Consider the following 24,889-nt stretch of genomic DNA (forward strand, 5'->3'; position numbering starts at 1 on the left):
TGTATTTTCGAATAAAATTAGTCGGGATTTAATCCATGGCTCCGTTTGTACTCTATTTTATTTATTTTCTTACTTTTTGGAAATTCTATGAAATTGAACTACGTTATACATTACGGTTGTAGTTAATAAAATGATAAACAGTAAGTCTTTTATCTTAAAGTTTGAATAGTGTCTAATAATTTTTAAAAGGAATTCGAACAGGAAATAGGGCATGATAGTTGTGTAAATATATTATTTGCAGACTAATGTATTTAATTTGGCTCTTCAAGACTACGATTACATATCTAGAGGGAAAAACTGGAGAAACAAAATAATTATGTATTGTATTAAGTGGAATTGAATCGGTAGAATTTTCGAACATAGTGTTTTCCACATAAACCAAAGTTAAACTTTGTAGCGCTGTTTGTGTTGTGTTAACTCTTGTTAAATGAAATAGTAAACAATGCTTAATTTTTAACGATCATTGTGTGTCTTTCAATGGTCCAGATAACAAACTTTATTAATAAGCCTTTCTGATGTCATTTTGCAAACCCAACAATAGCTAATCAATACCAAAAAAAAAAAATTCACAAAATATCAATTTCCATAGAAAACTACTAGACTTTGACCCGTGCGTGCACGGATTGACATTGCATATCAGACATTTACGAAATAGGTACATCGACACATCTTAGTATTGACATTTACATAACAAAGCTATAAGCCTACAATAATGCTATTAATTTCACTACACTTTCCTTAGTTTGTAATCTAACTGTGTCTCGGGAAAGGGCCTCACCACAGTTAGAATGCCTCCCTTATGTACCCGTAATGTAGCAGAAAATTGCAGAATCGCTCCGGAACGATTTTGCAGAAAGTTAATGAAGTTGCCTTGAAAATAACAGTCAAATTCATCACAAAGAACCTTTTTGAGACTTCAAATACCTTTCAGCTAAAAATTTTAATCCATAGAATGGAAGAATTCAACGCCTTTTCACCAAAGTACACGTAGTTTCTTTGTAAAACTGTGTCCGTATGATATTATTTATTTTTACGATAAAACATATTCCATCTTCACTCTCCTAACAAATATAATGTAACTTTTTTGCATGAAATCAAATATTTTTCGTCATCACGAAGACAAAAGTAAGTACTTAAATGAAATGTATATTTGTGATTTTATACTTTCTTTCATAAGAAATGATTAATAATTATGAACAGAATAAATAGCAAAAGTCCAATGAAAATTTAGCGTATAATTTGCGTTATCATTTCTGAGTTTATTCATGTAGATGTGATATAGTGGAAACATAAACTAAAGACCCCGTTAACGTGAATGTATTGCGCAAGCGCAAGATTGTAAAATCCAAATAATCCAGGTGATTTCCGGGATTTTTTGAGCAATTTTTGTTGATAATTAATTAGCGAGGCGTAACTGAGAAAAAATAAAAACAAATTGGTAATCTTCAAGTCCCAATGATGTTTAAAATATATAAAACAAAAGACAGTATTCTTCCGATTTCTCGGTATTAAAGACAAAACATTCGAGTCTAATATTTTAATATAGTACTATAGATATTGATTGAGAACACTGTGCAAACTCCCTCACAGTTTGTTTGTACTAAACTATGAGCAGAGAGGCGACATCTTCTTAAGAACTACAATGCCTTAATTGTAATATGATTTTGAAATAGCTCAGTTAAAAAAAGCGGCTCGATGTTTGACACAAGAATATCTGGAAGAAATTTTGATGTAGTCTTCTACTTTGTCAAAATATATCGTATATATCCCCTCAAGATCTACAGTAATGGATCGTCGATTACAGTTCTTATTTTCTTGAAATTGTTAAGTCTAATGAGCCTAGGTTTGACTTTTAGCTTTATGAGTCTATCATGGGGAAAACACTCAAAATTAACAACTAAACTGAGTCAACGTCTGGCTTTATCTTCTCTTGTCCTTGTGTCAAAATTTATAGTGTAGTAGTTGACTACTGTAAAAGATCTCTACCCAATATCTAAAGAATTTTAACATTTAACACTTTATTTACTTGCCGACTTGATATTAAATCATTTATAGCATAATAACTCTTGCTCTGCCATCCCACCTGCAACAGTAATTATATTTAAGTGTACTAGTATCACAGTAAACCTCTTCTCGAAATAAACAGCTCAAGAAGGACAACCTTGAATTTATGTTTCTTTTTCTTTTTATTTTAAACCTGTTGATAAAAGGTAACCTTGGTTGGACATCCTGAATAGTATCATCATGTATCACAGTCAAACACTTCTCGAAATGAACAGTTATAAAGAGTCAACGCCGCTCTATTGGTCTATAATCGGGACCACACACTACTGGACTGGATCAACATCGGACTCTAAGTTTGTATTTCCCTTTATCTTAAACTTGTTGAGTCTGAGTAGCCTTGGTTTGACCGCCCAGCTGTAGTAATCTATGACGGTGAGGGAGCCCCTACAGACGGTCACTACGTCCTCCATGTCAGAGTCTGTAATACTGTCACAGTACTCCAGGCTCAGGTGTTGGAGGTTTGTGGCAAACGTGGTGGAGCGGTGCGGGAAACAGACCGCCTCATATTCCTGAAATGTTATTGGAAAATGATATTTACAATAAACATAATATTCAATAAGCTTGAAATGTATATGAACAGAATCGAAATTTGGCCAAAATAATTTGTAAATAATTATTTTGATAACCAGTTTGATATTAGGTGACGTTGAAACACTAACTGCATGTCCCAAGAGAAAAACTAAAAATTAAATTAGTTTTGTATGAATCAGTTCGACTTTCAAAAAAAAATTATCCCCTGTCTGTGCAAAAAATTGTGTATGTCGTTTATGAGAATAGCTTCAAGCCTCTTTACATGTACACACCCGTGAGGCTTGACATTTCAGCTTAAATATTAAACAAGTTTCAATCGAAGTGATTAAAGGCATGTAATCTTTGGACAACATTTTAAAAATTAACTGACATCATCACTAGAGTCGGTTTCTTCCTCAGCACTTATCTTCGATTCCAGTTCCCTTTCTTTTGTTTTCAAGAAGAACAATGCTTTGCATTTACTCCATTTCTGGTAATCTGAAAATAAAGGTTTAAAACCTTATTAACATTGTGAAAACGGAAAAAAAAGTTTGACAATTAGAGCAGTTAAATACCAATAAAAGAAATTTAAATGCATTTAAGGAATTTGATTGCAAATTAGACTTTTCACAATTATGTTTATTAGCATATGAACTGACATATATCTCACACAGGATGAAATTGTCTCAACAAAAAAATTATAGTTGTAAGATATAGTATGAACCAAGTCTCTTTTCAAAATCATGTACAATTTTTAATTTGGTGAACTATTGCATTCAACCAGTCACGTGGTGATAAGCAGTTAAATAATTTACCGGATATAATTGGAAGAAAAGGACCTGACGTCAGAAGGGACTGTCCACTCAACTCCATACGATTCAGCCATGGACAGTGCGTCAGAAAGGCCTCTATGACGTCATCTTGCAAACCTAAAATGAAATGTATTAACGTTTTTTATTGTTTCAGGGCATAACGTAATTTCCCTACAAAGTTCTTTAGCGCCAATTCATGTGAAGAGATGACAAAATAATTATGAGTAATATGGTTATTGAGTTTACAAAGGATATAAAATTAGAGATGTTTCAAAAGTCAGAATGGCAATGAATAAAATACAGAAGACATAAAGTGTTGTCGTTTAAAGGATATCAATTGTGCACTATTTGTGCAATTCATTCTTCAAACGGATATACAGCATCTGATTATAACAGGTAACACAACTCTTGATATGTTTTATGGAAATTTGCCTTTTATTTTTGTCACTTCACCTATCTTAAACTTAACTGTTAAAGATTTCATGTCAGGTTTTAAATAATGATATTTCGTAAGTAGAGTAATCAGGAAGTTGATTACCAGAACACGCTTGATCAAACAAAGCTAAGACAAGCAGCATCATTTTCTTTTTTCTAGTATATTATTCTACATAACATTGTATGAATAAATGAGTTTATATCAGATGATCGTTTACCACAATGGTATACAAGCAGTATTCCAAAATAATGTTATATGCATTACACTTTGTTGATAAATGTTCTTACTTGATCCACTCGCCCAGCTTAGATCAATGAAGTCAAGATGGCGGAGACTTTTGGCTAGACTAATAAGTCCATTCCCTGTAATAGACTTTACGCTGGCTAGGTTTACATTACGTAACTGCCGGAAGTTCTCACAGAGCAGTCCCAAAGACAGATCAGAAAGCGCCCCCTGTCGGACACTAAATGACGTCACACAACTTTTCTTCCGGAGTAAGGAATTTATTCCTCTTTCTGTTAGTTCTTGGCAATAGGAAATGTCCAGAGATTTCAACTTTAATGAAACAAACACCATGCATCATTATGTCTAGCTTATAGTTACAATTAAACAATAAACTGAAAACATTGTTCACATATAAAAGAAAACTTCTACAAAGACTTGTTTTTCAAATATATAAAAATTGAATATATATCCCTATATTTCTAGTTTTAAGAATGATTTTTGTTCAGGAGAAGGCATTCGTGAACATACATTTTCTGTAAGTTTTGCCGCCATTCGAATGACTGTGACGTCATGGATGTCCGTTTCCTTTAGAGAGAGTGTTTCTATGTCCGTGTTGGATACTGCTGGGACCACGCTCCAATCCGTCAGTCTGCGGACATCTGAAGTTACATTGTAAACAAGTGGAACGTTAAATAAACCATATGACCGTTTCAAACTTCTTTATTGCAGTGGATCACAATATCTTATTGCTTTTATTGATTACTGTGGAATCATTAATTTTCGTGGGGGCCGATATTCGTGGATTGCTGAAATTTTACAGCTTCGTGGGGACGTAATTTCGTGTATTCTCTCAAACATACAAAGGAAATATGACTTTATTATCCTAATTTATTAATTCGTGGAGGATGTTAATTCGTTGATGAGAGTTACCCACGAATTCCACGAAAATTGAGCCACCACGAAATCTAATGATTCCACAGTATGTCAATTCGCCTAGCCAATGCACCAGGCTACTGACTGTCAGGTCCCTAGTTCGATTACAGCATGAGATTTTGTTAAAGTACACCACACATATTTTTTTTCGAAATTACTTTATTGTTAGTCGTTTCCTAATCGTAAACATTATCATGATGATAGTTTAAAATTCCTTATCACAACTACTTATAACATTATCGCAGAAACCTTGTCCACACTGCTGGGACTTTTTTTTAACTTGTATTAGTTCATAACAATTGAACGCTAATTTCATCTGAAAGTTCAATGTTTTTCGTCATTCTTACATAGAACTCTTCAGATTCTAAAATATCATTTTTTTTTTAAGTATCAATTGCATCGCTTGAGCTAAACATTTTGACAGGTGTGGAAAACCCTTATCATATAACTCACCATCAAGTTCCAGTTTTGTGAGCTTCCTGCACTGTGATCCAACGGAACGTATGTGTTCAGCGTCGATAACATGGCAGCCAACCAGAGTCAGTTCCCTGAGATCTACACAGGTATCAACAAGACGTTTCAGAAGGTAGTTTGGAAGCTTTGGCCAGGATAACTTAAAGGTCTGCAGGCAAGGGTTTTCAGTTAAGAATGTGTCAAGTGCGCTCTCTAAAACTTCCTGTTTGTTATTGGGGTGGACTATCTCTTCAAGGTCTATAGATCTGATGATTGGTTTATAGACACTTTTCATATGTGGTAAACATTCTTCCTCACTCTTTAACTGTCTTTGTTTTGATTTCAAGTCTTTTATCAAATTTCTCGAAAGTTCATTTAGCACCACATCAGTATGTACACTAAACTCTTCTAATTGGTTGGATGCATCAACAGCGTTTTCGAGAGGTTGTGAAAGATCTACACTTTCTTCAAGGTGTCCAACGCAAACAGCATCTTTTGACGGTAACAAAAGTTCTTCTTCACATTTTGGAGGAGGCTGAGAGTCAACAAAATGATCTAGTTGTGGAGATTGCAAAAGCAGATTTTCTTCAATGATAGGACGTATTGTGTGGTTTTCAACACTATCAATATCTGTTTTGACATTTCCTTTTGACAATATGGATTGAGAGGTAGTGGCATGGTCCAAAGAAGACTGTACCAAGTTAAGAATTGTTTTTTGATTAAGGTTTAAACTTCCTTCATCCAAACTCTCTGCTTCAATAGCTGCACTTGCATGGTTTACTTTGTTTTCAGAGTTTTGAACATTATTTGATTCTCTTGCATATCCAGCACAAACTGAATGGTGCTTTGTTATTAACTCTGGTAACTGTTGTTCATCTAGTGTTCGTGGTATTTTGGAAACTATAACTTTATCATTGTCGTTTAGAGTTTCATTGATATTACATAAATCTAAGGATTGTAGTCTTTCATTCAAAACAATATCAATATGGTCCACAGAACATGCATTGGAAGAGTCAGATTTCAAGAAGCTACAAGTACTGAAGCTTTCAAACATATTTAATGATGTTGTTTCTGACAATGTTAAGGGTAAGTCATTGGATTCACAGTTGGCAGCAGAAAGATGCATCTCACTACTACAATTATTTGGTCCATCAATTTGAACCATACCATAAGAATGTTTGTTACCCACAGACTCTGGGGCAGGAGAAGTCTGAGATTCAGAATTTTCAAAACATCCTGAGAGAAAGGAATTTCCATCTTCATGTACTTGTTGAACATCTTCAGAAGACTGTAACATAGAGTTGCTGTTTCTAGAACCGCTCAGATCATCTAAAGTTTCAGATGTGTTTTCCTCAGAATATTCCTCTGATGCACTGTGCACATTTTTACTGTCTTTCGTTGCAGATTGGTGCTCTAATGTATTGAGCACATTATCCCTATCACTCATGGCAGTTAGCATAGCTTGGTGCTCTGATGTATTTGGCACGTTATCACTATCACTCATGGCAGTTAGCACAGCTTGTTTCTCTGATGTATTTGGCATGTTATCACTATCATTCAATGCAGTTAGCACAGCTTGGTGCTCTGATGTATTGTGCACACTATCACTATCTGTCTCTGCAGCGAGTATACTTTGACCAACATCGTAATAACAACTATTTTGAATGACACTTCCATCCTGGGTTGGGATATCACATATGGCCTCTCTTGACTCAGTTTGCTCTGTACACAAATCAGTCAATTCTGAAGCTGGAGAAGTTCTTTCACTACCATTTGACAACAAAACTGTTGCTTCAGCCTGTAAATGAGGGCCATCTTTAGCCTGTGAAGTGACGTTCTCATTATTATGATTCTCTGTTATGTTTTCACTGTTTTCAGAATTGATCCTTGCAGTTTCTACTGTGTCACTGATTTCATCATCACCTCCCAGAAAACTTCTTGGAACTTCTAATCCAGCGAGACATAGCAGACACTCTAGTGTTAACTACAAATTGAGGAAAAATAGTTTTATTATTCCAATTAACCCAAAAAACTAAAATAGAAAGTTAACATATGACATTGTATAAGACATAAAAGTTAAAACAAATCACGTCATATATAGAAGATTCTGAAATGACTACCAGTACCAAGAGAATATGTTTTGCCATGTATCCCCCCCCCCCCATAGAACTTTTGATGTGCTTTTAAAGTGCAATTTATTATTGGTATCCAAAATTTCAGTAAAGAAAACATGTATACTGGAAATTCCTTATATTACGCGAGTACTTTAAATTCCACAATCCCGGTAGTTTGTATCAAATCGTGAGAATATAAAATCGTGAACGTTGAACTTTTCTCCTTATTTCTTATAGTTCTGAACTCTCAGATACGCGGATATTAATTCTTGGTGTTTAATTAAGAATCTACAGTATGTACACAATATAAATCTCTGGCATTCAATCAATTGAATGTTAACTTAAAGGTTTGAAAAGTGGTCTTACAGTTAAATTACAGCTAAATTGAATTGATTCATCCTGTGGTATTTCTTTCTGTTGCTATGAAAATAATCAGAATATCACAGTTTTAAAGGGTACCTTTGTCCAAGACAGACAGACATGCTGTAGTGTAGGCCCTGTCAGAGATGCTAGGTTATGTATGGCTAGATTGGTAAGACAGCGGCACCCAGAGACGTCTATACTGGTCAGTGAGCAGGGGTAAACCTCAGTCTCCTTCATATGACAATGCGAAAAAAAAATAGAACAGATGATAACACTATACAGTTAAACATGGTTATGGGGAAGCGCCAGGGACAAGCTATTTTGATTTGCTATGTCCTTATACAATAATTAATATACATTGTTTTACTACAATACACTTTTAAGGGGAAAAACTGACTTCCATGTTTAACAGAATTTGTTCCCTGTAACCAAGTTCTACTGTATGTCAAAATTTACTTCATTGCATCTACATACAACTAAGTAAAACAAACAGGATTAAAACATATAATCATCATTTTTTCTTTTAGTTATAGATAAACGAATAAAAAATATACTCTGTTATTTCAATTGTCATGTATGAAGTGGGCTTCAAACGTACCTTATGGATAACACATTTGCATTAACATTATAACTTAACAAATAATTTTTCTACAAAATGTGAGTGAGCATTTCCTTATGCTACATGATGGGGCCAAAATAAAATTATTGATTGTTTGGAATTGCCTCCTACCTCATTGAAATAACCGCTGCTGTTATTAGCAAAAAATCAAGATTTTTTTTTCTGCTGTTTTTTTTTCGTACAATTTACAAGTTCATTCAAATTTCTATTCTCATCCAATTTTTAATTAACTGAACTTCCCGTTTGAAAAATAAAATAAAATTCATCCCTATGTCTTGGATCTTGAAACCCCCAGGTGGCAATTCCAAACAAACATGTTTTTAAGGATGGCCTAGCTAATGCCTTGTCTTTCATCATTGTAGAGTTACTTTTTTCTTAGGCTACTTCATTTCAGCCCCAATGATTTATTGCCAATTTCAGTATCTTAGCTAAAAGCTTCATAGTAAAAACATTATAACGTAATATCTACCACTGTGTACGTCCTCCTGCTGTGCTGGTCTTTGTCCAGTAGGAACGCTCCGTCTGTGATGTTATTGCAGGAGGAGACATTGAGGTGTCTCAGCTCGGGAAGATTTTTCAAAATGCTCTGAGAGAAAAAAATAATAACACAGTACAAATATGGTTGATACTTGAATCAAGGCACTAGACATGGTACCATACAAAAAATTACTATACACTTATCTAAATACTGCATTATTTCATCATGATATAAAAATGCCTGTTCACAAGTAACCTCCTTTCCCTGTTATATCAAAAGCATTATGAAAAGTAAGTACTCAAAAATAACATTTGATTAAAATTAATTACCTTGGCAGTAATTTAGATAATAAAGTTAATGAAAAATGAAATAGAAAGAATTGAAAGTGAAAGTCTACTGTGTAACTTATTAGCAATAAGTGTTCAGGAGCATTTCTAACAAAAGGATGGACGACCATCCGAAATTTTTCAGACCGGGAGAAACAGACCTGCAGCTGATGAATTTCGAACAATTATTCCTTTGATTTGTATTTTGATATACATAACTAGTGCCATACTTTCATTGACAAGGGTACTTTTGTTTTCAAAACTTATCTCAAATTGGATATTGAGACTTAAGCTCCTTCCCAGTTAAGGTACCTCACTACACTTACACTTATACTTTTTAAGACACTACGTCAGAAGATGGCGATTTAAATGTTTTGTTTAAATGTTTATATCGTCTGATTGCCAATGGGTTGTATATTGTCATAGCTCATTGGTTTAGGTATCGGGCTTCTGAACCGCAGATCATGAGTTCAAATCCGCCTGGAGTTTTTTTCATGGTAACTGAATTAAGTTTTTGAAAATGTAATTTTTTATCCAAAATTGCATATTTTTTGCTTATTACACTTAAATACTTCTTATCCACTATTATATCTATCATAATCAAGTAATTTTCTGCTGGTTTGAGAAAATATTTCACGGAGTATAATGAGCCACCTTAATGGTCCTGATGTCTGATAAAAAAGATCTAGAGATTTACATGAACGACGGAATCATCTACAGTTGTACAGTCTTCCACACTCAGCGAAGTCAGGTGAAAGCCGGCCATCTTGATTAGCACAAAGAAATCAGGCAACATCATCTGGCTGCACTTCTTGAGGTCAAGGCCATGAAGTTTCTTACAGCTGAAAATCAAAGTAATGAAAGTATTCATAGGCTCCAATTAAAGATTTTGTCATGTTTGTATTGTGTATACTGGAGGGATGTTGACCTTTCCATTTAAAAAATGTACTCGGTACCTTTTTTTCTGTTATAATCAAAATGGATATTAGATATATTACTGGTAGAACTGATTGGCCTCTACAGACTGATCCTTAATATTAAAAAAAGTAATCTTGTTTAAACATGTCAATATCTATATATTAATTGTATTATCAACAAAGAAACTATTTGAAAATATACCATGCACACAGAGTACTTCTTCGGTAAACACATGAAAATGCTGTAAACTTCAAAGTTAGACAACTTTTTGTTCATGAATTCAAATAATTCTATGAGATAATTCTAATCAAACAAAGGATAACATTTGTTAAAAGGGGAGGGTGATCCAAGACAATATATTTAGTAACTTTACTGGGGATGGGAAGGGGGTTTGGACCAAGGTCCATGCCTATTTTTCTTCAGCGGTCTTAATAGTCTATTCTTACTAAGGATTATAAAAATTCTGAAATGAAAATTTTTGACAAAAAATGGACTTTTTGAGAAATACTTTACTTGTATACTTTCTTTTATGTACGCTGGTTGTATCAAGTACATGTATATATTCCTCAAGGTATTTATTGTATATTCATATTGAGATTGTATGAGTGTGTGAATGAATGTCTATGTGAAAAATTATAAATTGCAAATAAAAAAGAATTCTTACTAAGGCACAATTTTGATGAACTTGGATGGCTTGATCCGAGTACAGTTGACCAGTCGGAGATTCTGGATGTGTGGGGAGGCCAGACCTGCTAGGATTTCATCGGTCAGCTTCTTGGGATAAAACTGTACCATGTGATTCAGAAGGTCCTCTGTTACAGCACTGAGAATTACAAATACCATGTTATTATGTAGAATTTCAATTTAAATATTTTTAAATTAAGGCAAACTAAAATGAGACTGTTTATTGCTTTGTTAACATAAATTGGAAAAAAGTCTAAATACGGGAGAATTAAGAAAGATCATTTATATGTACATACATGTAAGTAATGTACTTAAATAATTACTGTATTGTACCAAGATCTTATAAACATGTACAATGTACTAAATATTCACAATAGACACTTGCAATATATATATGTACATGGCGTGGAGTTCAGACATGTTGATGTAACATTAAATTTCTACAGATCAAGGGTGGGATCAAACCCTGAACCCTAATTCTCTAGTCAGGTGCTCTAACCACTAATCCATCTTGTGTTTGAACAGGTTTGATCCTCACAGATTAATGTTAAAAGGTAGAATACCAATTACAAAACTGCAGGCTGCTGAGTAATGTAGTGAGAGACTGATCGAAGGCCTCATGAATTAAAATGTGCTGTCAACCTATAGCTAACCCTGAATCTCAATAGTCAGGGCTCTATCAAAATATCTAAGCTGTCTTGCACAAGCAATATGAATTAATCATTATTAGTCTGCTACCTTACATATTAATTCTGTACAGTTGTAACTGCAACTGGATGGGAGAAATAATGATAGACCAAACCTGGATTCAAACCCGGGCCCCCTGAATCACTGGTCAGGTACTCTACCAACTGAGCTATCTGACAACAGTACTCAAACCTGTCTGACTGTCCCATCCCCCCCCTCCCCCGAAATGATCGTCCCAAAGGCTCTTACCCTGGCAGGAGTTAACCTGTCAGTTCCTTGGGTTGACACAGCACTAAAAGCAACGGGATGGGAAAAATAATGACAGACCAGACTCAGATTTGAACCAAGGCCCACTGAATCACTAGTCAGTGCTCCATCAACTGAGCTTTCTGGAGTTGGTTTTCAAACCGGTCTGATAGCCACACAGTAAAACCTAGTAACAACAATGTACGTTGGCCATCACACTACAAGAGTTTTTGTATACCTGTGGTAAGCCAGTTTAAGGTACTCAGTGACATCCTTCCCATTTGTAAGATCTAGCAGATTCTGAACACAAATCAGTCTAGCAATGTGTTGGAGGAATAGGGGTTCGGCCATGTCTGGGTTTTTTTGGAATCTGAATTAAAGGAAAATGACAAGTTTTTCCTGAAAGAGATATTAATATGTTATAGAGAACGTTAGATATATCACCGGAACATTAGATGACTATGATTTTCAACGACAAAATACATGCTGACATGATAGTTATGACTCGATAAACCAAAAAATCTACTGTTAAATCACAGTCTTGCAATCTAGATCTAATGATTTTGAAATCAAATTCATTTTTTGCACAGAGAAAGAGAGAAAGAGAGAGAGAGAGAGAGAGAGAGAGAGAGAGAGAGAGAGAGAGAGAGAGTAACCAACTTGCTTTCAGCAAAACATAATTCCTTGAATAAGGCCTATCTCCGATTAATCATGATTGTTGATATTCACAACGATTGTATTTTCTGGTTTCCGTGCCCGATGATTTAGTTAAAAAATACAATTATTCATCCTGACCGATAAACTATGGTGTGTATTTGATATTTGATTGGTATAAGTGGATAATGTTTTATAGCATGCACATTTGTTTGACTCTGTATGAATCCTTAGGCTGCCAATGATTTTCCAAATTATTGTCATCGAGATCGAAGTTTTGAGAATATATTTTTATGTAAACAAAACGTGATTGATTTTTTCGGTGAGTATCCTGTGTACATATGTAGGCCTACTCATAATTTAATGAGATTGCATAAGGCACTATGTAATCAGATATGTAAAAAAATTCAATCAAAAATTTAAAAAAAATTCAAATTACAGATCGTCATTTACAGGTTGGTATATTTGGGTTGGGTTTTTTTTGTTTGTTTTTTTTTTTTGGGGGGGGGGGGGGGGGTTCGGATAATTCCCAATAGTTCGGTGTCTGATTTCGAACAAATTATCAGCTGTTAAATAGCTAACTTCATTACCTTCCAACCGAGCCCCTATGGGGGTTGTTTGATTTAGTTCTTTATCTATCTTCCTTACAAAAATATGTCAAACTTTGTAAGGCTCCACTCCAATATTTATTAGGACAAAATAAGAACTTTTATGAATATTGAATAGAAATATTCCTACATCACGTACAGAATTATAGTTGATAATCTAAAATTATGTTTTTAACTTTTCACATTTGGGATATAATGTTGACCTTGGACAGGTCCACGATTGACTTTCGATAACATGATCAGTCTACTGTCAACCAGCTAGGGAACAGGTTGAGAGTTGACACTTTCCATTAATTGTTAATTTACTGTCAACTGGGGGACAGGACGACGCAGATAGTTATTTGACTTTACCCACTGGGGGACAATTTTGAAAACATTATTCACTATAAACCACAGGACAGGACAATGCTGACAGTTGACACTTTCTTTGACAATTTTCTACTATCAACATGGGGATAAGTCGATGGTTGATACTTTCCATAGCATAATCTTTTTTTTTTTTCTTTTTCAAGTATTTATATTACATAAATCATAATAAATTGCATATCAACTTGATAAATATTCTTGATGGACAATATCACTGTCGACCAGAAACAGTTTGATAATTGACCTTTCTATTACAAAATCTTCTGTCAACAGTTAACACTTTCCTTGACACTTTCCTTGGGAGACAGATCAACAGTTGACTGCAGCAGTAGCAGGCTATCCAAGAAATTAACCCCTGTTAACCTGTTAAGAAAGAACAATTTTCAAAATTTTGCCCCAATAAATCTTGGAATGAAATTTCAACAGGGGTCTTTCAACAGCTCCTGTTAGTTATAGATAGCATGTACTGTATTACTTTAATTGCATATGCTGATTAAAACCTCTATAATTTGTTACAGTATCAATTTTTACCTATATACTTTCAGCTTTAATTGATCACATGGTTTGTCATGTGATTCTTTATGAAGCTGCACTCCTCCTGACATGCCTACTTGGGGACTTCCTGCCATCCACAGTGAGTGGTAACCATGGCAACCTGTGGAGAGCTTTGATTGACAGCCTCACTCATGGGGGCGTGGCTTTCTTCTCCTGGGCGGTCCTGGTACAGGCAAGGAATATTAGGGGATTCTGGGAGAGTTTGATCTGTGGACTTCTGGGCATGGCGATAGACAGTGACCATTTTATTGCTGCCAGATCTTTGTCATTACAGGCAAGTATAACCCCTGTCTAATTGTCGTATACAATTCTTTCTGACTTTCTGTGTCACAATCTTTAATATGTAGAATTCTATTTCTATTACAAATAATTGTTATCATTTCATTGCACCTAGATCTTAATTTTGCAGACATATACAGTAACATCTGCTCCATTGAAATTAATATACTGTTTAGTCCAATCTGAATAAAATCAAATCGTTGATTAACTCCAACATATGGAGCAACATACCAGTAAAACTGTTGGAGGAGATCAATATCTGATTTTATAAAAAAAAATTCTTGCCTGATAAACCACCAAATAGTATTCCAATTAAATCTCAGATATATTTTCAACATTAAAACTGAATCTTTTTACTTCAGGCTGCATTGTCTCTGAGATCGCGACCTTTCCTCCACTCATCGACCTTGACCCTGGCCCTCTGTGTCCTCCTCTTCCTGACAGGCCACGCCCTCAACAAGGGGTGGATCAAGCTTCTGTCCGTCATGTGTTTTCTGGCCTGGACGTCACACCATGTCAGGGACGGATCAAGGCGGGGCCTCTGGTTCCCTCCCCTTGGCTCCACCCCCGCTATTCCGTACAGTATCTATGTCACAGTGACCTGTTTAATGCCACTGGTTATGATGTTTCTGTTACAGACATGCCATGTGGATTTCATAAGCTTGACTGGTCACAGACAGCTGGTAAAAGAAGCAAGACTTAATAATATACTACCTGTATGATGCCAGACATTGTGATTATGTATGAGTGAATACTAATTTATCCTTATATTATATATTCTTTTTTAATGATATTTTTTTTGGTTTATTTTTAAAAGATGATCTACGCTAGTGGAGTTATCATTCTTGATTAATAATCCCCTTTTTGTGGCAAACATTATTATTCAGATTTTTTGCTAAGTACTTTGACAAAATTCTCCTCACATGTATTTGAAAGGAAAAATGGTTTTTTACCTACATCAAACTCATGTGTTATAATTTCAACATATATAAGCAGATGAAATAGATAACACATACATTTTTTTGCACATTTATGCATAAATATTATGTTACATTTGCTAAAGTGCCCATGTATATATATAAAATATACAAATAGAGTGCTGGCTTGCTGGCTATGAAAAAAAATTGTGGTTTCCTCACATTAGGAATTAGGGTGTACCCTCTCCCCTCTTTACGTAACAATGTAAGTCACATTGTGATTGGATGCATTCTGTTATAAATATTTCTAATTCTAATTTAAAAGGACCAGGTACTTGTTAAGTTGATAAGCTTGAAAGAGTTATCTTTCCTGTTGGGATTTTTTTTTCTCATAAAATTGTTAACTGTAAAAAATGACCCTATTCTCTTTTTACAAAATACAGAGAAGAATGGCAGTGTTTAGATAAAAACTATATAAGTGAAAGATTTTATGAAAAAAAAAAACTTTTGGGATTGTTTCTATCAGCTCTTAACTTTGGGAACATGTAGACAGGAGATAAGCATAGCAAACTAATCCCTTCCCCAGCGAACAGTATTGCTATAATACAGCTACAGTAGGAATACTGGTAATTGATAAGAATTGAGTTTTCAAAAAAAACAACATTAAAATGATAAAATAAAATACATTTTTAAATCAATGTATTAGTATTAAAAGGAAATATTCAGTAGACTAACCCTTATGTGTTCTGTGAATTTGGTGTAACAAGTTGAAATTGTTCATGTTGCATGCAAAGTATTACCTTAGAATGTAATATAGAATTTAGCAAAATAGATATTCTTGACTACAGAAAATACTCTCCTCTCTCTCTCTCTCTCTCTCTCTCTCTCTCTCTCTCTCTCTCTCTCTCGTAGCTAGAGTTATCTTTCCTTTGGTATATGAACGATTATTTTGCCTCAAGATAAAATTTTATGAAACATAATGTTTACATTTATGAATAAACATTTTAAAAACAAAACAAAAATAGATTTGAAATGAAATGCATATTTTTATACGATTTCTTTCTGATTATCTCAGCGGGAAAAAAGATATTTTTACGTACGTACATGCATATATATGTTGTTTACCCATTGGCTGAAAGAAGAAACCTTAGATTATATAACATACGATTCTTGTATTAGCGTATGTACATTTTGCATTCAGTAAGGATGTGATTATAAATATTGAAGACCAATTGCCCCCTCTCCATGGAATTATTGGCTACTGGTGGACTTTTATATATAGGTGTGTCGTGAAAATTATAAATTATGAAAATCAATTAATCAAAATACTGTCAAAATTTCTGTGACCACAGGTAATAAAAATGTAGGTTTCATATATCTAAAAATAGCCACGGAAGATGTATTACTAATATATGTAATAGAATTTTAATCGAAAGTAGCACCTGGATAGAAGTTTACGAGGAAAAATAAAATATTTAGATTTTTAAAACCACAAATTATAAAAACCACAAATAAAAAAATGCAATCAAAAGTTATGAGGCGAATAATATTCGGCCTCATTCGATATTGAGAGTTCGTTTGATCCTCCTCAAATTCACCAATGGGCGTCCACGGCATATTTTTCATCACCTCCACATGGATGAACCAATGAGATACAGATAAAAAAAAAGCTAATTTCAAATTTAAATATGTGGAAACGGTTTGTTTTGACGGTTTAATTGATCGACCATAAGCAAGCACGCGTTTTTATTTTTATTTTATTTTTTAAGCCCAGTGGCTATCAAATGAAATCAAGTCTCGAATTCACACGTCAGTTTCATTAGCGCACGAATCGTCTGCAATGGCCCAACTACACGTAACTAGCTACATTTTGATGTTAATTTCGACATTGAAATTGGTTGATTGTGAGTACCTTTTTAAAATATGTTTATTTACACATATATCTATTTAATATTTTTGTTCACTCGCCATTAAATGCACCATGTGCGTAATCGGGCATAAATGACCTGCTACACATAGCTGGAGAAGAAGGCTTTTAGACTATTACCCCTTTTATTCATTTCATTTTCTACTTTAATTTTTTTTTTGAAAGGGGGGGGGGGGGGTAATCATTACACATAATTTGATCCATTAGCCTCTACTAACCCCACAGTAACTTCTATAAAAGCATGATAAATCATACATTTCAGAATTTATTAGTTTCGTTCATTTTGTTCAATTATATATGTCTGCCATTTGTGAATGTCTCTCATTCGTAAAATCCACGTATGCTAATTAACAGACCACAGAGTTTAGCTCGTAAAATTGTTTTTAATACCTTGCTAAAACCTCAGCAATGAAATGAACTTTAATTTAATTTTATTTGGTTTTTGTCTTCATAAAACGCTACGAAATTCAGTTATGTGCATGTACTCTTAATATTATCCGCATTCCTTTCTTTGGCACATAAGTTCAAGCCTATTTCACTGGAGAAAAACACAGTGGTACTTTTGTGGTATGTAATAGTTTACACAAATCTTCACAAAAGATGTACTTGCATTTTTCGTCTCCTAGATCCACATATGCCTCATATAGTAGATAAGTTCTACGGAAGTAACAACGTTTATAAATTAATTAAAACTGAACTATATTTCAATGCAGCATTTGTTTTTCAGAGATAACAAAAAGGTAAAATTTCCCGTTTTAAACATGTAAGTTACCATCATTCTATCGCTGTACGTCTTTCTCTCTATCTCTTTAGCTACCTGTACTTATCTCGGACGAACCTACAAGACCGCGGACAGGTTTCCCAAGGGGGAATCTTGCAACATGTGCACGTGCCGGGAGTCCGGAAAAGTGGACTGTACTACCATCACCTGCTACCAGTTTCCCAGTAAGACTTAAACCCAATCTCCGCTGACCAGGAATTTCCGGTTAACCGGGTTACCCCCCCCCCCCCCGGCCCAAAAAAAAAACCACCCAACCAATGAAAAGTTGGTATTAGCCGTGTCATGTTGTAATTTTTTTTTAATTTACCGGTTGGCAGTAAATAAAACATGACAACTTGTAAATTTTGTATACTGTCACACGATAAATTTTGATTCAAAATTTACGACATGCACAGCTGCTTTAGAACCCTCAAGCTAAATGTTGAATATCATAACTTTCAGTGTATGTCGGAGATGACATCCACCCCCACCTTCCACCCCCTCATCGTGCTTTACCACGCCATGACGACCCGGAGAGGACCATGAATGTAATGTGGTCGTGGGCTGGGACTATATATTCCTTCCCTGAATTTAGTTTTTAAGATATCAATTAATGATTTAGCGTAGTTAACACTACTTTGCCTTTGAGTCAGCGTCTAAAACCACAAGTCATTGTATAACTTCCCTTTATTAACTCTTTGGTAGAGAGTATATTTGCTTAATTTTCTCTAAAACTTGTTTTTAAATAATTTCACATAAACAGGACGCAATGCAACACAAGCACCCGGCCGTCTCTGAATCGTAGTCCGGGGATATAGAAATGCAAAATATTTTCGAAGTGGGGGGGGGGGGGGGATAAGGAAAGGGAGTTAGATGCAAATACTAACTTTGCCAATTTTTTTTTTACATGTATTGTTAAACTGTAGAATTTAGCCCGAATACTGTTTTTACTTTTGATGCTGATATGTTAATGAAGAACCCCCCCTCTCTCTCTCTCTCTCTCTTTCACTCTCTCTCTCCCTTGCTTCTTGCAGGAGAAAGCTAGATATATATGTTTAGCTTGTTATTCAAGTTCTATTCATTCATTGTGACAAAGTGTTGCAATTCAAAATTAGGCAAACATCATGAAACATACCCCACCCTCTCTTCCCGAAAAACATCGCCCTAGATAGTGACAGATAACCCATAATTTGTTCATCGCTCATATCATGTTCTTTCAATAATTTCTTATAACGACTAATCTGATTTTTAACGTTACATTTTGTCGACACGATTTTACACCCTTGATTGCCAATATATACATGTACCAATAACGGCCCCTTATTTTGCCTGCTTATGTCGGTGACACTGACCCTATTCCATATATCTGTCAGTGAATGCACGATAAGCTATCATCGCGGGGTTCTATCTGTTTATATAACGTGACCTTGTAAACAGAGATTCTAATACTTTTATTAGATTAGTTCGTCAAGTCATTGAATGGATAAAATTGCATAAGCGACATCATTCAATGGTTTACAGACAGAGACCTTTGGTACACAACCAGTATTAGTTTGGTCAAGAGTGTACAGTGGACGTGTAATACATTATCAAAACACGTTCATATGATAAACATATATACTACATGTATTATTGAATTCATTTATATTTTTAAGAAAAAAATGTACAGCCACATAAATAGTTTCATCTCTTTTTTGTGTGTGCGGTGGCACCCAAAAAGCAGACGTTTAGTAAATAAATACTTTGTGCATATTCTGCACATAGTCGAGGTCTTATATCTAAGTTCCTCGGTTTTACACGTATATATGCGCTCTAAACCAGAATACACATTAAAGTAGAATAAATTCATATCACAAAAGTTTGATTTTGTCCGGCTCTGTTCTGCTCTATCAACTCACAATCCAGGCCTCTGCCTCGTGTTGTAAACTTCCGAGAAAAGCCTCTCGAACCACCGATACCGGAAGTAAGCGACCACGTGGCATGAACACGATCGCCAACAGCGTGTCCATTCCGGTCCGATGCGTCTCGTGAACTTGCAGAAGCACATGCGCATAAGGATTTTCCGGATTCAGATCTTTATTAAAAGACCCGTGGAGTTTGAGATTCACATAAGTCCCGGTAAACAGGCCCCGCGGTTTTGACTTGTGCTCCAGAAATGTCGGAAGAATATCCTCGTTGTTGGCAATATCCAAAGCCTCTTTCTTTTCAAAAGTTGTCGCCCTTGTCAGGTCTGTGGACGGCCTTAAACACAGCCGCCATCCGTCTATAACCCGGTCCTTCTGGAACACCGGTAACTTGTGCCTCTCCCACAGGGAGTTTAGATGCACCATATCCCTGGTCTTTGAAATATATCTGTTCATTATGAAGCACACAAGACAAAAATTAAGGAACACTGGCTGAAAAAAAAGAAACGTGATTTTACATCAAATGTGGTTGTTAGTGAATGTCAAACATCTATGCAGTAATACTTGATATGGAACAATGTTACGGACATAATCTTCTCACTTTTCTGATTAGGGATACGTATTTATGTTGCTGCAGTTAGTTTTATTGATTATCTTTGGGATAGGAGAAAGTTTTTTTTAAATACCTTCAGCTAACAAGGACCTAAGGATGTATAGGATCACTTGAAAAGGCCACAACCATATTTAAAGATTTGCACATTCTGTTCACAAGTTTACATAAACTAAGATATCGATATCAAATCAATAGTAAGTATACATATGTATCCGTATGTATGTATGTATGAAAACTAAAAGCTAAAACATTGTCCTAAGGAGAGTGGGGGAGTTCAAGAATTATTCGTACATTCAAGTTTATTTTTCATGGGTCAAAATCTTTTATTACAAAAACAAACAAAAACAGAGAAAGGTGGATTTTAGGATTTACATGTAGACTGGTCTCTACAATTAATCACACGCATTTACTAACAAATATCTATCTATCTATCTATCTATCTATCTATCTATCTATCTATCTATCTATCTATCTATCTATCTATCTATCTATCTATCTATCTATCTATCTATCTATCTATCTACATGTAAATCTCTCTCTCTCTCTCTCTCATATCATCTTATGACCCCTCTGTCCACCCATACTTCTCCGACATCCCCCGTCCCGTGTCACTGCTTACTCAGCTGTAGGTAGATAAGGACCTTGTCCCCGGCGATCAGGTGTCTATCGGCTGAAGAGATAGTTGACCTTCACCTCACATGGCCGTCTGTATATACAGCCGAGTCGGCCCACAGGCTAGGACACACGTCACAATATCGTGATACCCCCCCCCCCCCCCCCCTAAAACAACGAGTGACTGACGTTCATAATTTTAAAACACCTACATCTGAATGTGACATGACATGTTACAATTGTTTACTGATCTACCGCCGTATGAAATATTTCCTGCTTGGATAATTGAATAAGAAAATATTTAAAAAAAACAGCGAAATGAGGAAATTTTACGGTACAATGGGAAGCCCTAGTTTTGTTCACTAACTGCTAGGTAATGCGCATCCAGCTCACTGCGCTGAAAGCTATTAATTTTAACAACACACTGTGCGATAAGTGTGGACCCACATAGCTTAGATGTATGTCAACCGAAATGTGTTCTATTTGTCTCCGATTTAATTTTTCTTTGTGAACATTTTTGAATTTAATAAGTTGATCAGTTTTGTTATACTGTGTAGTATGTTGGTAAACAAATAACGTGTCTGGACGTAAAAAAAAATATTATGTTTGGGTGTTGTGTGTGTGTGTGTGTGTGGGGGGGGGGGGGGGGGGGGGGTATCTAATGTAATGAACTCAACAATTTGAAATAGGTAATCATTTTTTCAATTTATTCACGACTTAAATTATGCATCATGCGATGGAAATAGTTTCAAATAAGTGGGTTTCTTTGCAATGCATATAACATGTATTTTATCGTTTTATGCAGTAATAATTTCGACAAACAAATGGTTAACTCTGATGATTCACATGTAGACTCTGCTCTAGTAAAATGTTTTGCTTCCAAGTGCAGGCAGTTAGTATAGTAATATCATAATATTTTTTTGCAGAAAGAAGTTTAGTGTATGTTAATTGAAATCATAATTATCATCATCATTTTCATCATGAAAGTGATGAACAATTCACACGAACTGTTCCAGATAGCGGGCAAATACATGAACCTGTTGATTCGCAGTATCGAATGCAAGCTATTGAGGTCACATTACATTTTTATGTTTAATGATTGATAATGTAGTCGTCTTCCTGTTTTTCTATTGCCTTTGGCTTTTGCAGAATTTGCATAGCTTTACTTTGGAAAAATATACACGCAATATTTTGCAAAAATCGCGTGACAGGAGTTCTCATTATTGATTGCCTTGAACGGGATTTTTGAGTTTCCATTAGATAGTAGTATTGTCTGTAGTTGAATCAGGATAAACAACTTTGTAAAGTACCATTTTAACACAACTATTTCTTTGTGTCAAGATTACGCGTACGGTAACTTGATCAATGATCTTTAAAATAAAACTTGGAATATGTACTGCAAAGCATCACGGCGTGTCCACTTCTAAGGGCTGTCATAGATTTGAAAATTATATATCTACCATCTTTAAAATCAATATATTCGGACAAAAATGCAGACATATTTTACAGGAACCAGACAAATTCTATATAAGGGTGACAAAATTGATAGGAGGCCTAAGCAATTATCTCAATTATTTCTCAGTTATCTCTGTTTCCCTCTCACGTACTCAGTACGTATTGTGCTAAATTAAAAGAAGATGGTCATTTAAAAAAAAAACCCGTATTGTTTGATGTATGTTGCAATAAAAAATTTATCACGATTTTGTTTTTGTTTTAGAATGCCGTTACAAGGGTTTGGTTCACGAGGCCGGAAGTCGGTTCCCTTCCGGTGACGGGTGTAACGAGTGTATCTGTACCACTCTGGGTGTCCCCCAATGTACCAAGTATAAATGTTACCCCGGTATGTTATATTTTAACAATATCATTCTTTCTTAGGCAATTCATGCGGAATATGAAGGTGGCGACATTGCAGAAAAATGCATCACCCTCCGTTAGCGGGTTATGTACATTTATGTAAATTTTTAGCGCTAACGCGGGTTATGTACTTTTTTGGCAATGTCGCCACCGCAAATAGTTCAACTTTTATCAGGGTATGGTTTCGTTTCTGCCATTTTGTTCTCTTGTTGGCGAATATTGATTCATGTATACATAAATGTAAACAAAAGTACATATGCCACATTAGTGAATATATTGGCGCATGTAATCTTATGGTTCTCAGTTTGTTTCGATACATTTTATAAGTCTGCAAACAATTCATGTTTATGAAAGATTTATTATATTACACCAACCTGAGCTTATACATTGTTTGCAGCGCTAGATACGGAACGCTTAAAGTGCAAGCAAATGTAAATATAATCTTAAATAGAATTTGCTTACAGTGCATTTAAAACAATAAAAAAACCATAATGCTTAATTTGACAAGTATATAGAGAATGTTTGTTTCTTCGTTGACATTTGTTCCTAGATTGCTGATGTTTATAATGGCGATTACGTTAGATTTTGTCTCTATGTGACTTTTAACTGTTAACGTTTTATACTTTATCCTCTCTCTCTCTCTCTCTCTCTCTCTCTCTCTCTCTCTCTCTCTCTCTCTCTCTCTCTCTCTCTCCTTAAATCGTCTATTAGATATGTATAGATTTTTTTTTTATATTATCAGACTGTACATATAACGGATTAAAGTATAAAAAGGGACAAACGTTTCCAAAGGGAGATAACTGCAACAATTATTGCACGTGCACAGTGACCGGTAAAGTGGAATGTACCCAAAATACGTATTGTTCCTCAGGTTTGTAGAATCATTTGTGTCACTCTCGGATTCATTCTCTATATGCCTATTGTACGTTTTATTCTCTTTAACTTGAATTTTCGTCAAAGATTTCAATTCAAGTTTAAACGCTACCAAATTTCATATACAATTAATTGATTGATTAATTCATTAATTGATTGATGGCTAACTGTCTACTTTAAACGTATTATATTTAGCGTGTACGATATTTAGCAGAATATGATTTTTCAACAAGTTAGCGTGGATTTGATTCAGCGCATTTCTGATTGTACCTATTTATCTACTTATATATTTTACATTTGGCGGTGTACTTGATTTAGCAGACGACGTTTTCCGCCAAAAACGCTAAATAGAATACACAGCCAAATGTAATACGTAAAACTAGTAAATTGATTTATCGATTGTTTGTAGATTGTGTGTACAATGGACAGACATACAGTACGGGGCAGGAGTTCCAGTCGTCTGATGGCTGCCGACTCTGTCAGTGTACCGCCGACGGATCCTACACGTGCTCAGAGAACTACTGTCTCAGAGATTCCAACAACCTGGTCAAATAAAGATTAAACAAAATTGTCCTAAACGTTATCTTTTGTTTATAACGTGTGATATAGCGTACAACCTTTTTATCCCGAAGCCTTTGTAAAACGAACTTCCTACGACAACAATAAGATGAAACTACTGTCTCAGAGATTCCAACAGTCTAGTTAAATAAAGATTAAGCAAAAACTGCGTTATCGTCTGTTTATAGCATGTGTTATATCATACAACCTTTTTATCCCGAAGCCTTTGTAAAACGAACTTCCTACGACAACAATAAGATGAAACAACTGTTATTACCTGTCTGTTATAACTATTTACCTTATCAAACAAGGAATTATAATGCAATGGCTTCTTGTTATTCACCTGTACGTATATCAGATCAGTCGTGGGTTATTTTACACATGTATGCGACATTTGTGTAGACGTGTTGTAAAAAACAATTATTCATTGGGTGGATGTAGCCGGAAATCAAATGAATAAGATTTTATACAACCAGCAATATGTGGAAGGTTTTACCTTTTATTTGTGATAATATAACAAAAAATCATGGTCTGCCTTTTT

The 24,889-nt window shown here is 35.0% G+C and overlaps 3 protein-coding genes across 3 annotated transcripts; 2 read left to right on the forward strand and 1 right to left on the reverse strand.

The window, feature by feature from the left end:
• Positions 1-1,260: 1,260 nt before the first annotated feature.
• LOC128171237 (uncharacterized) lies at positions 1,261-12,227 on the reverse strand. Its single transcript, XM_052836978.1, has 11 exons — positions 12,107-12,227; positions 10,916-11,074; positions 10,031-10,175; positions 8,999-9,115; positions 8,007-8,141; positions 5,434-7,417; positions 4,576-4,706; positions 4,110-4,377; positions 3,390-3,503; positions 2,966-3,072; positions 1,261-2,573 (listed from the first exon to the last, which is right to left on the reverse strand). The coding sequence occupies exons 1-11, from the start codon at positions 12,217-12,219 to the stop codon at positions 2,328-2,330; spliced, it is 3,519 nt and encodes a 1,172-aa protein (XP_052692938.1). The 5' UTR covers positions 12,220-12,227; the 3' UTR covers positions 1,261-2,327.
• Positions 12,228-13,976: 1,749 nt separating this feature from the next.
• LOC128171235 (transmembrane protein 267-like) lies at positions 13,977-15,510 on the forward strand. The gene is made up of 2 exons (XM_052836976.1): positions 13,977-14,325; positions 14,693-15,510. The coding sequence occupies exons 1-2, from the start codon at positions 14,056-14,058 to the stop codon at positions 15,050-15,052; spliced, it is 630 nt and encodes a 209-aa protein (XP_052692936.1). The 5' UTR covers positions 13,977-14,055; the 3' UTR covers positions 15,053-15,510.
• A 1,470-nt stretch (positions 15,511-16,980) lies between these two features.
• On the forward strand, positions 16,981-24,889 carry LOC128171236 (kielin/chordin-like protein). Its single transcript, XM_052836977.1, has 5 exons — positions 16,981-17,151; positions 17,988-18,119; positions 22,781-22,903; positions 23,660-23,788; positions 24,200-24,889. The coding sequence occupies exons 1-5, from the start codon at positions 17,088-17,090 to the stop codon at positions 24,343-24,345; spliced, it is 594 nt and encodes a 197-aa protein (XP_052692937.1). The 5' UTR covers positions 16,981-17,087; the 3' UTR covers positions 24,346-24,889.

This window comes from Crassostrea angulata, chromosome 2, assembly GCF_025612915.1.
Source record: "Crassostrea angulata isolate pt1a10 chromosome 2, ASM2561291v2, whole genome shotgun sequence".
NCBI lineage: Eukaryota > Metazoa > Mollusca > Bivalvia > Ostreida > Ostreidae > Magallana > Magallana angulata.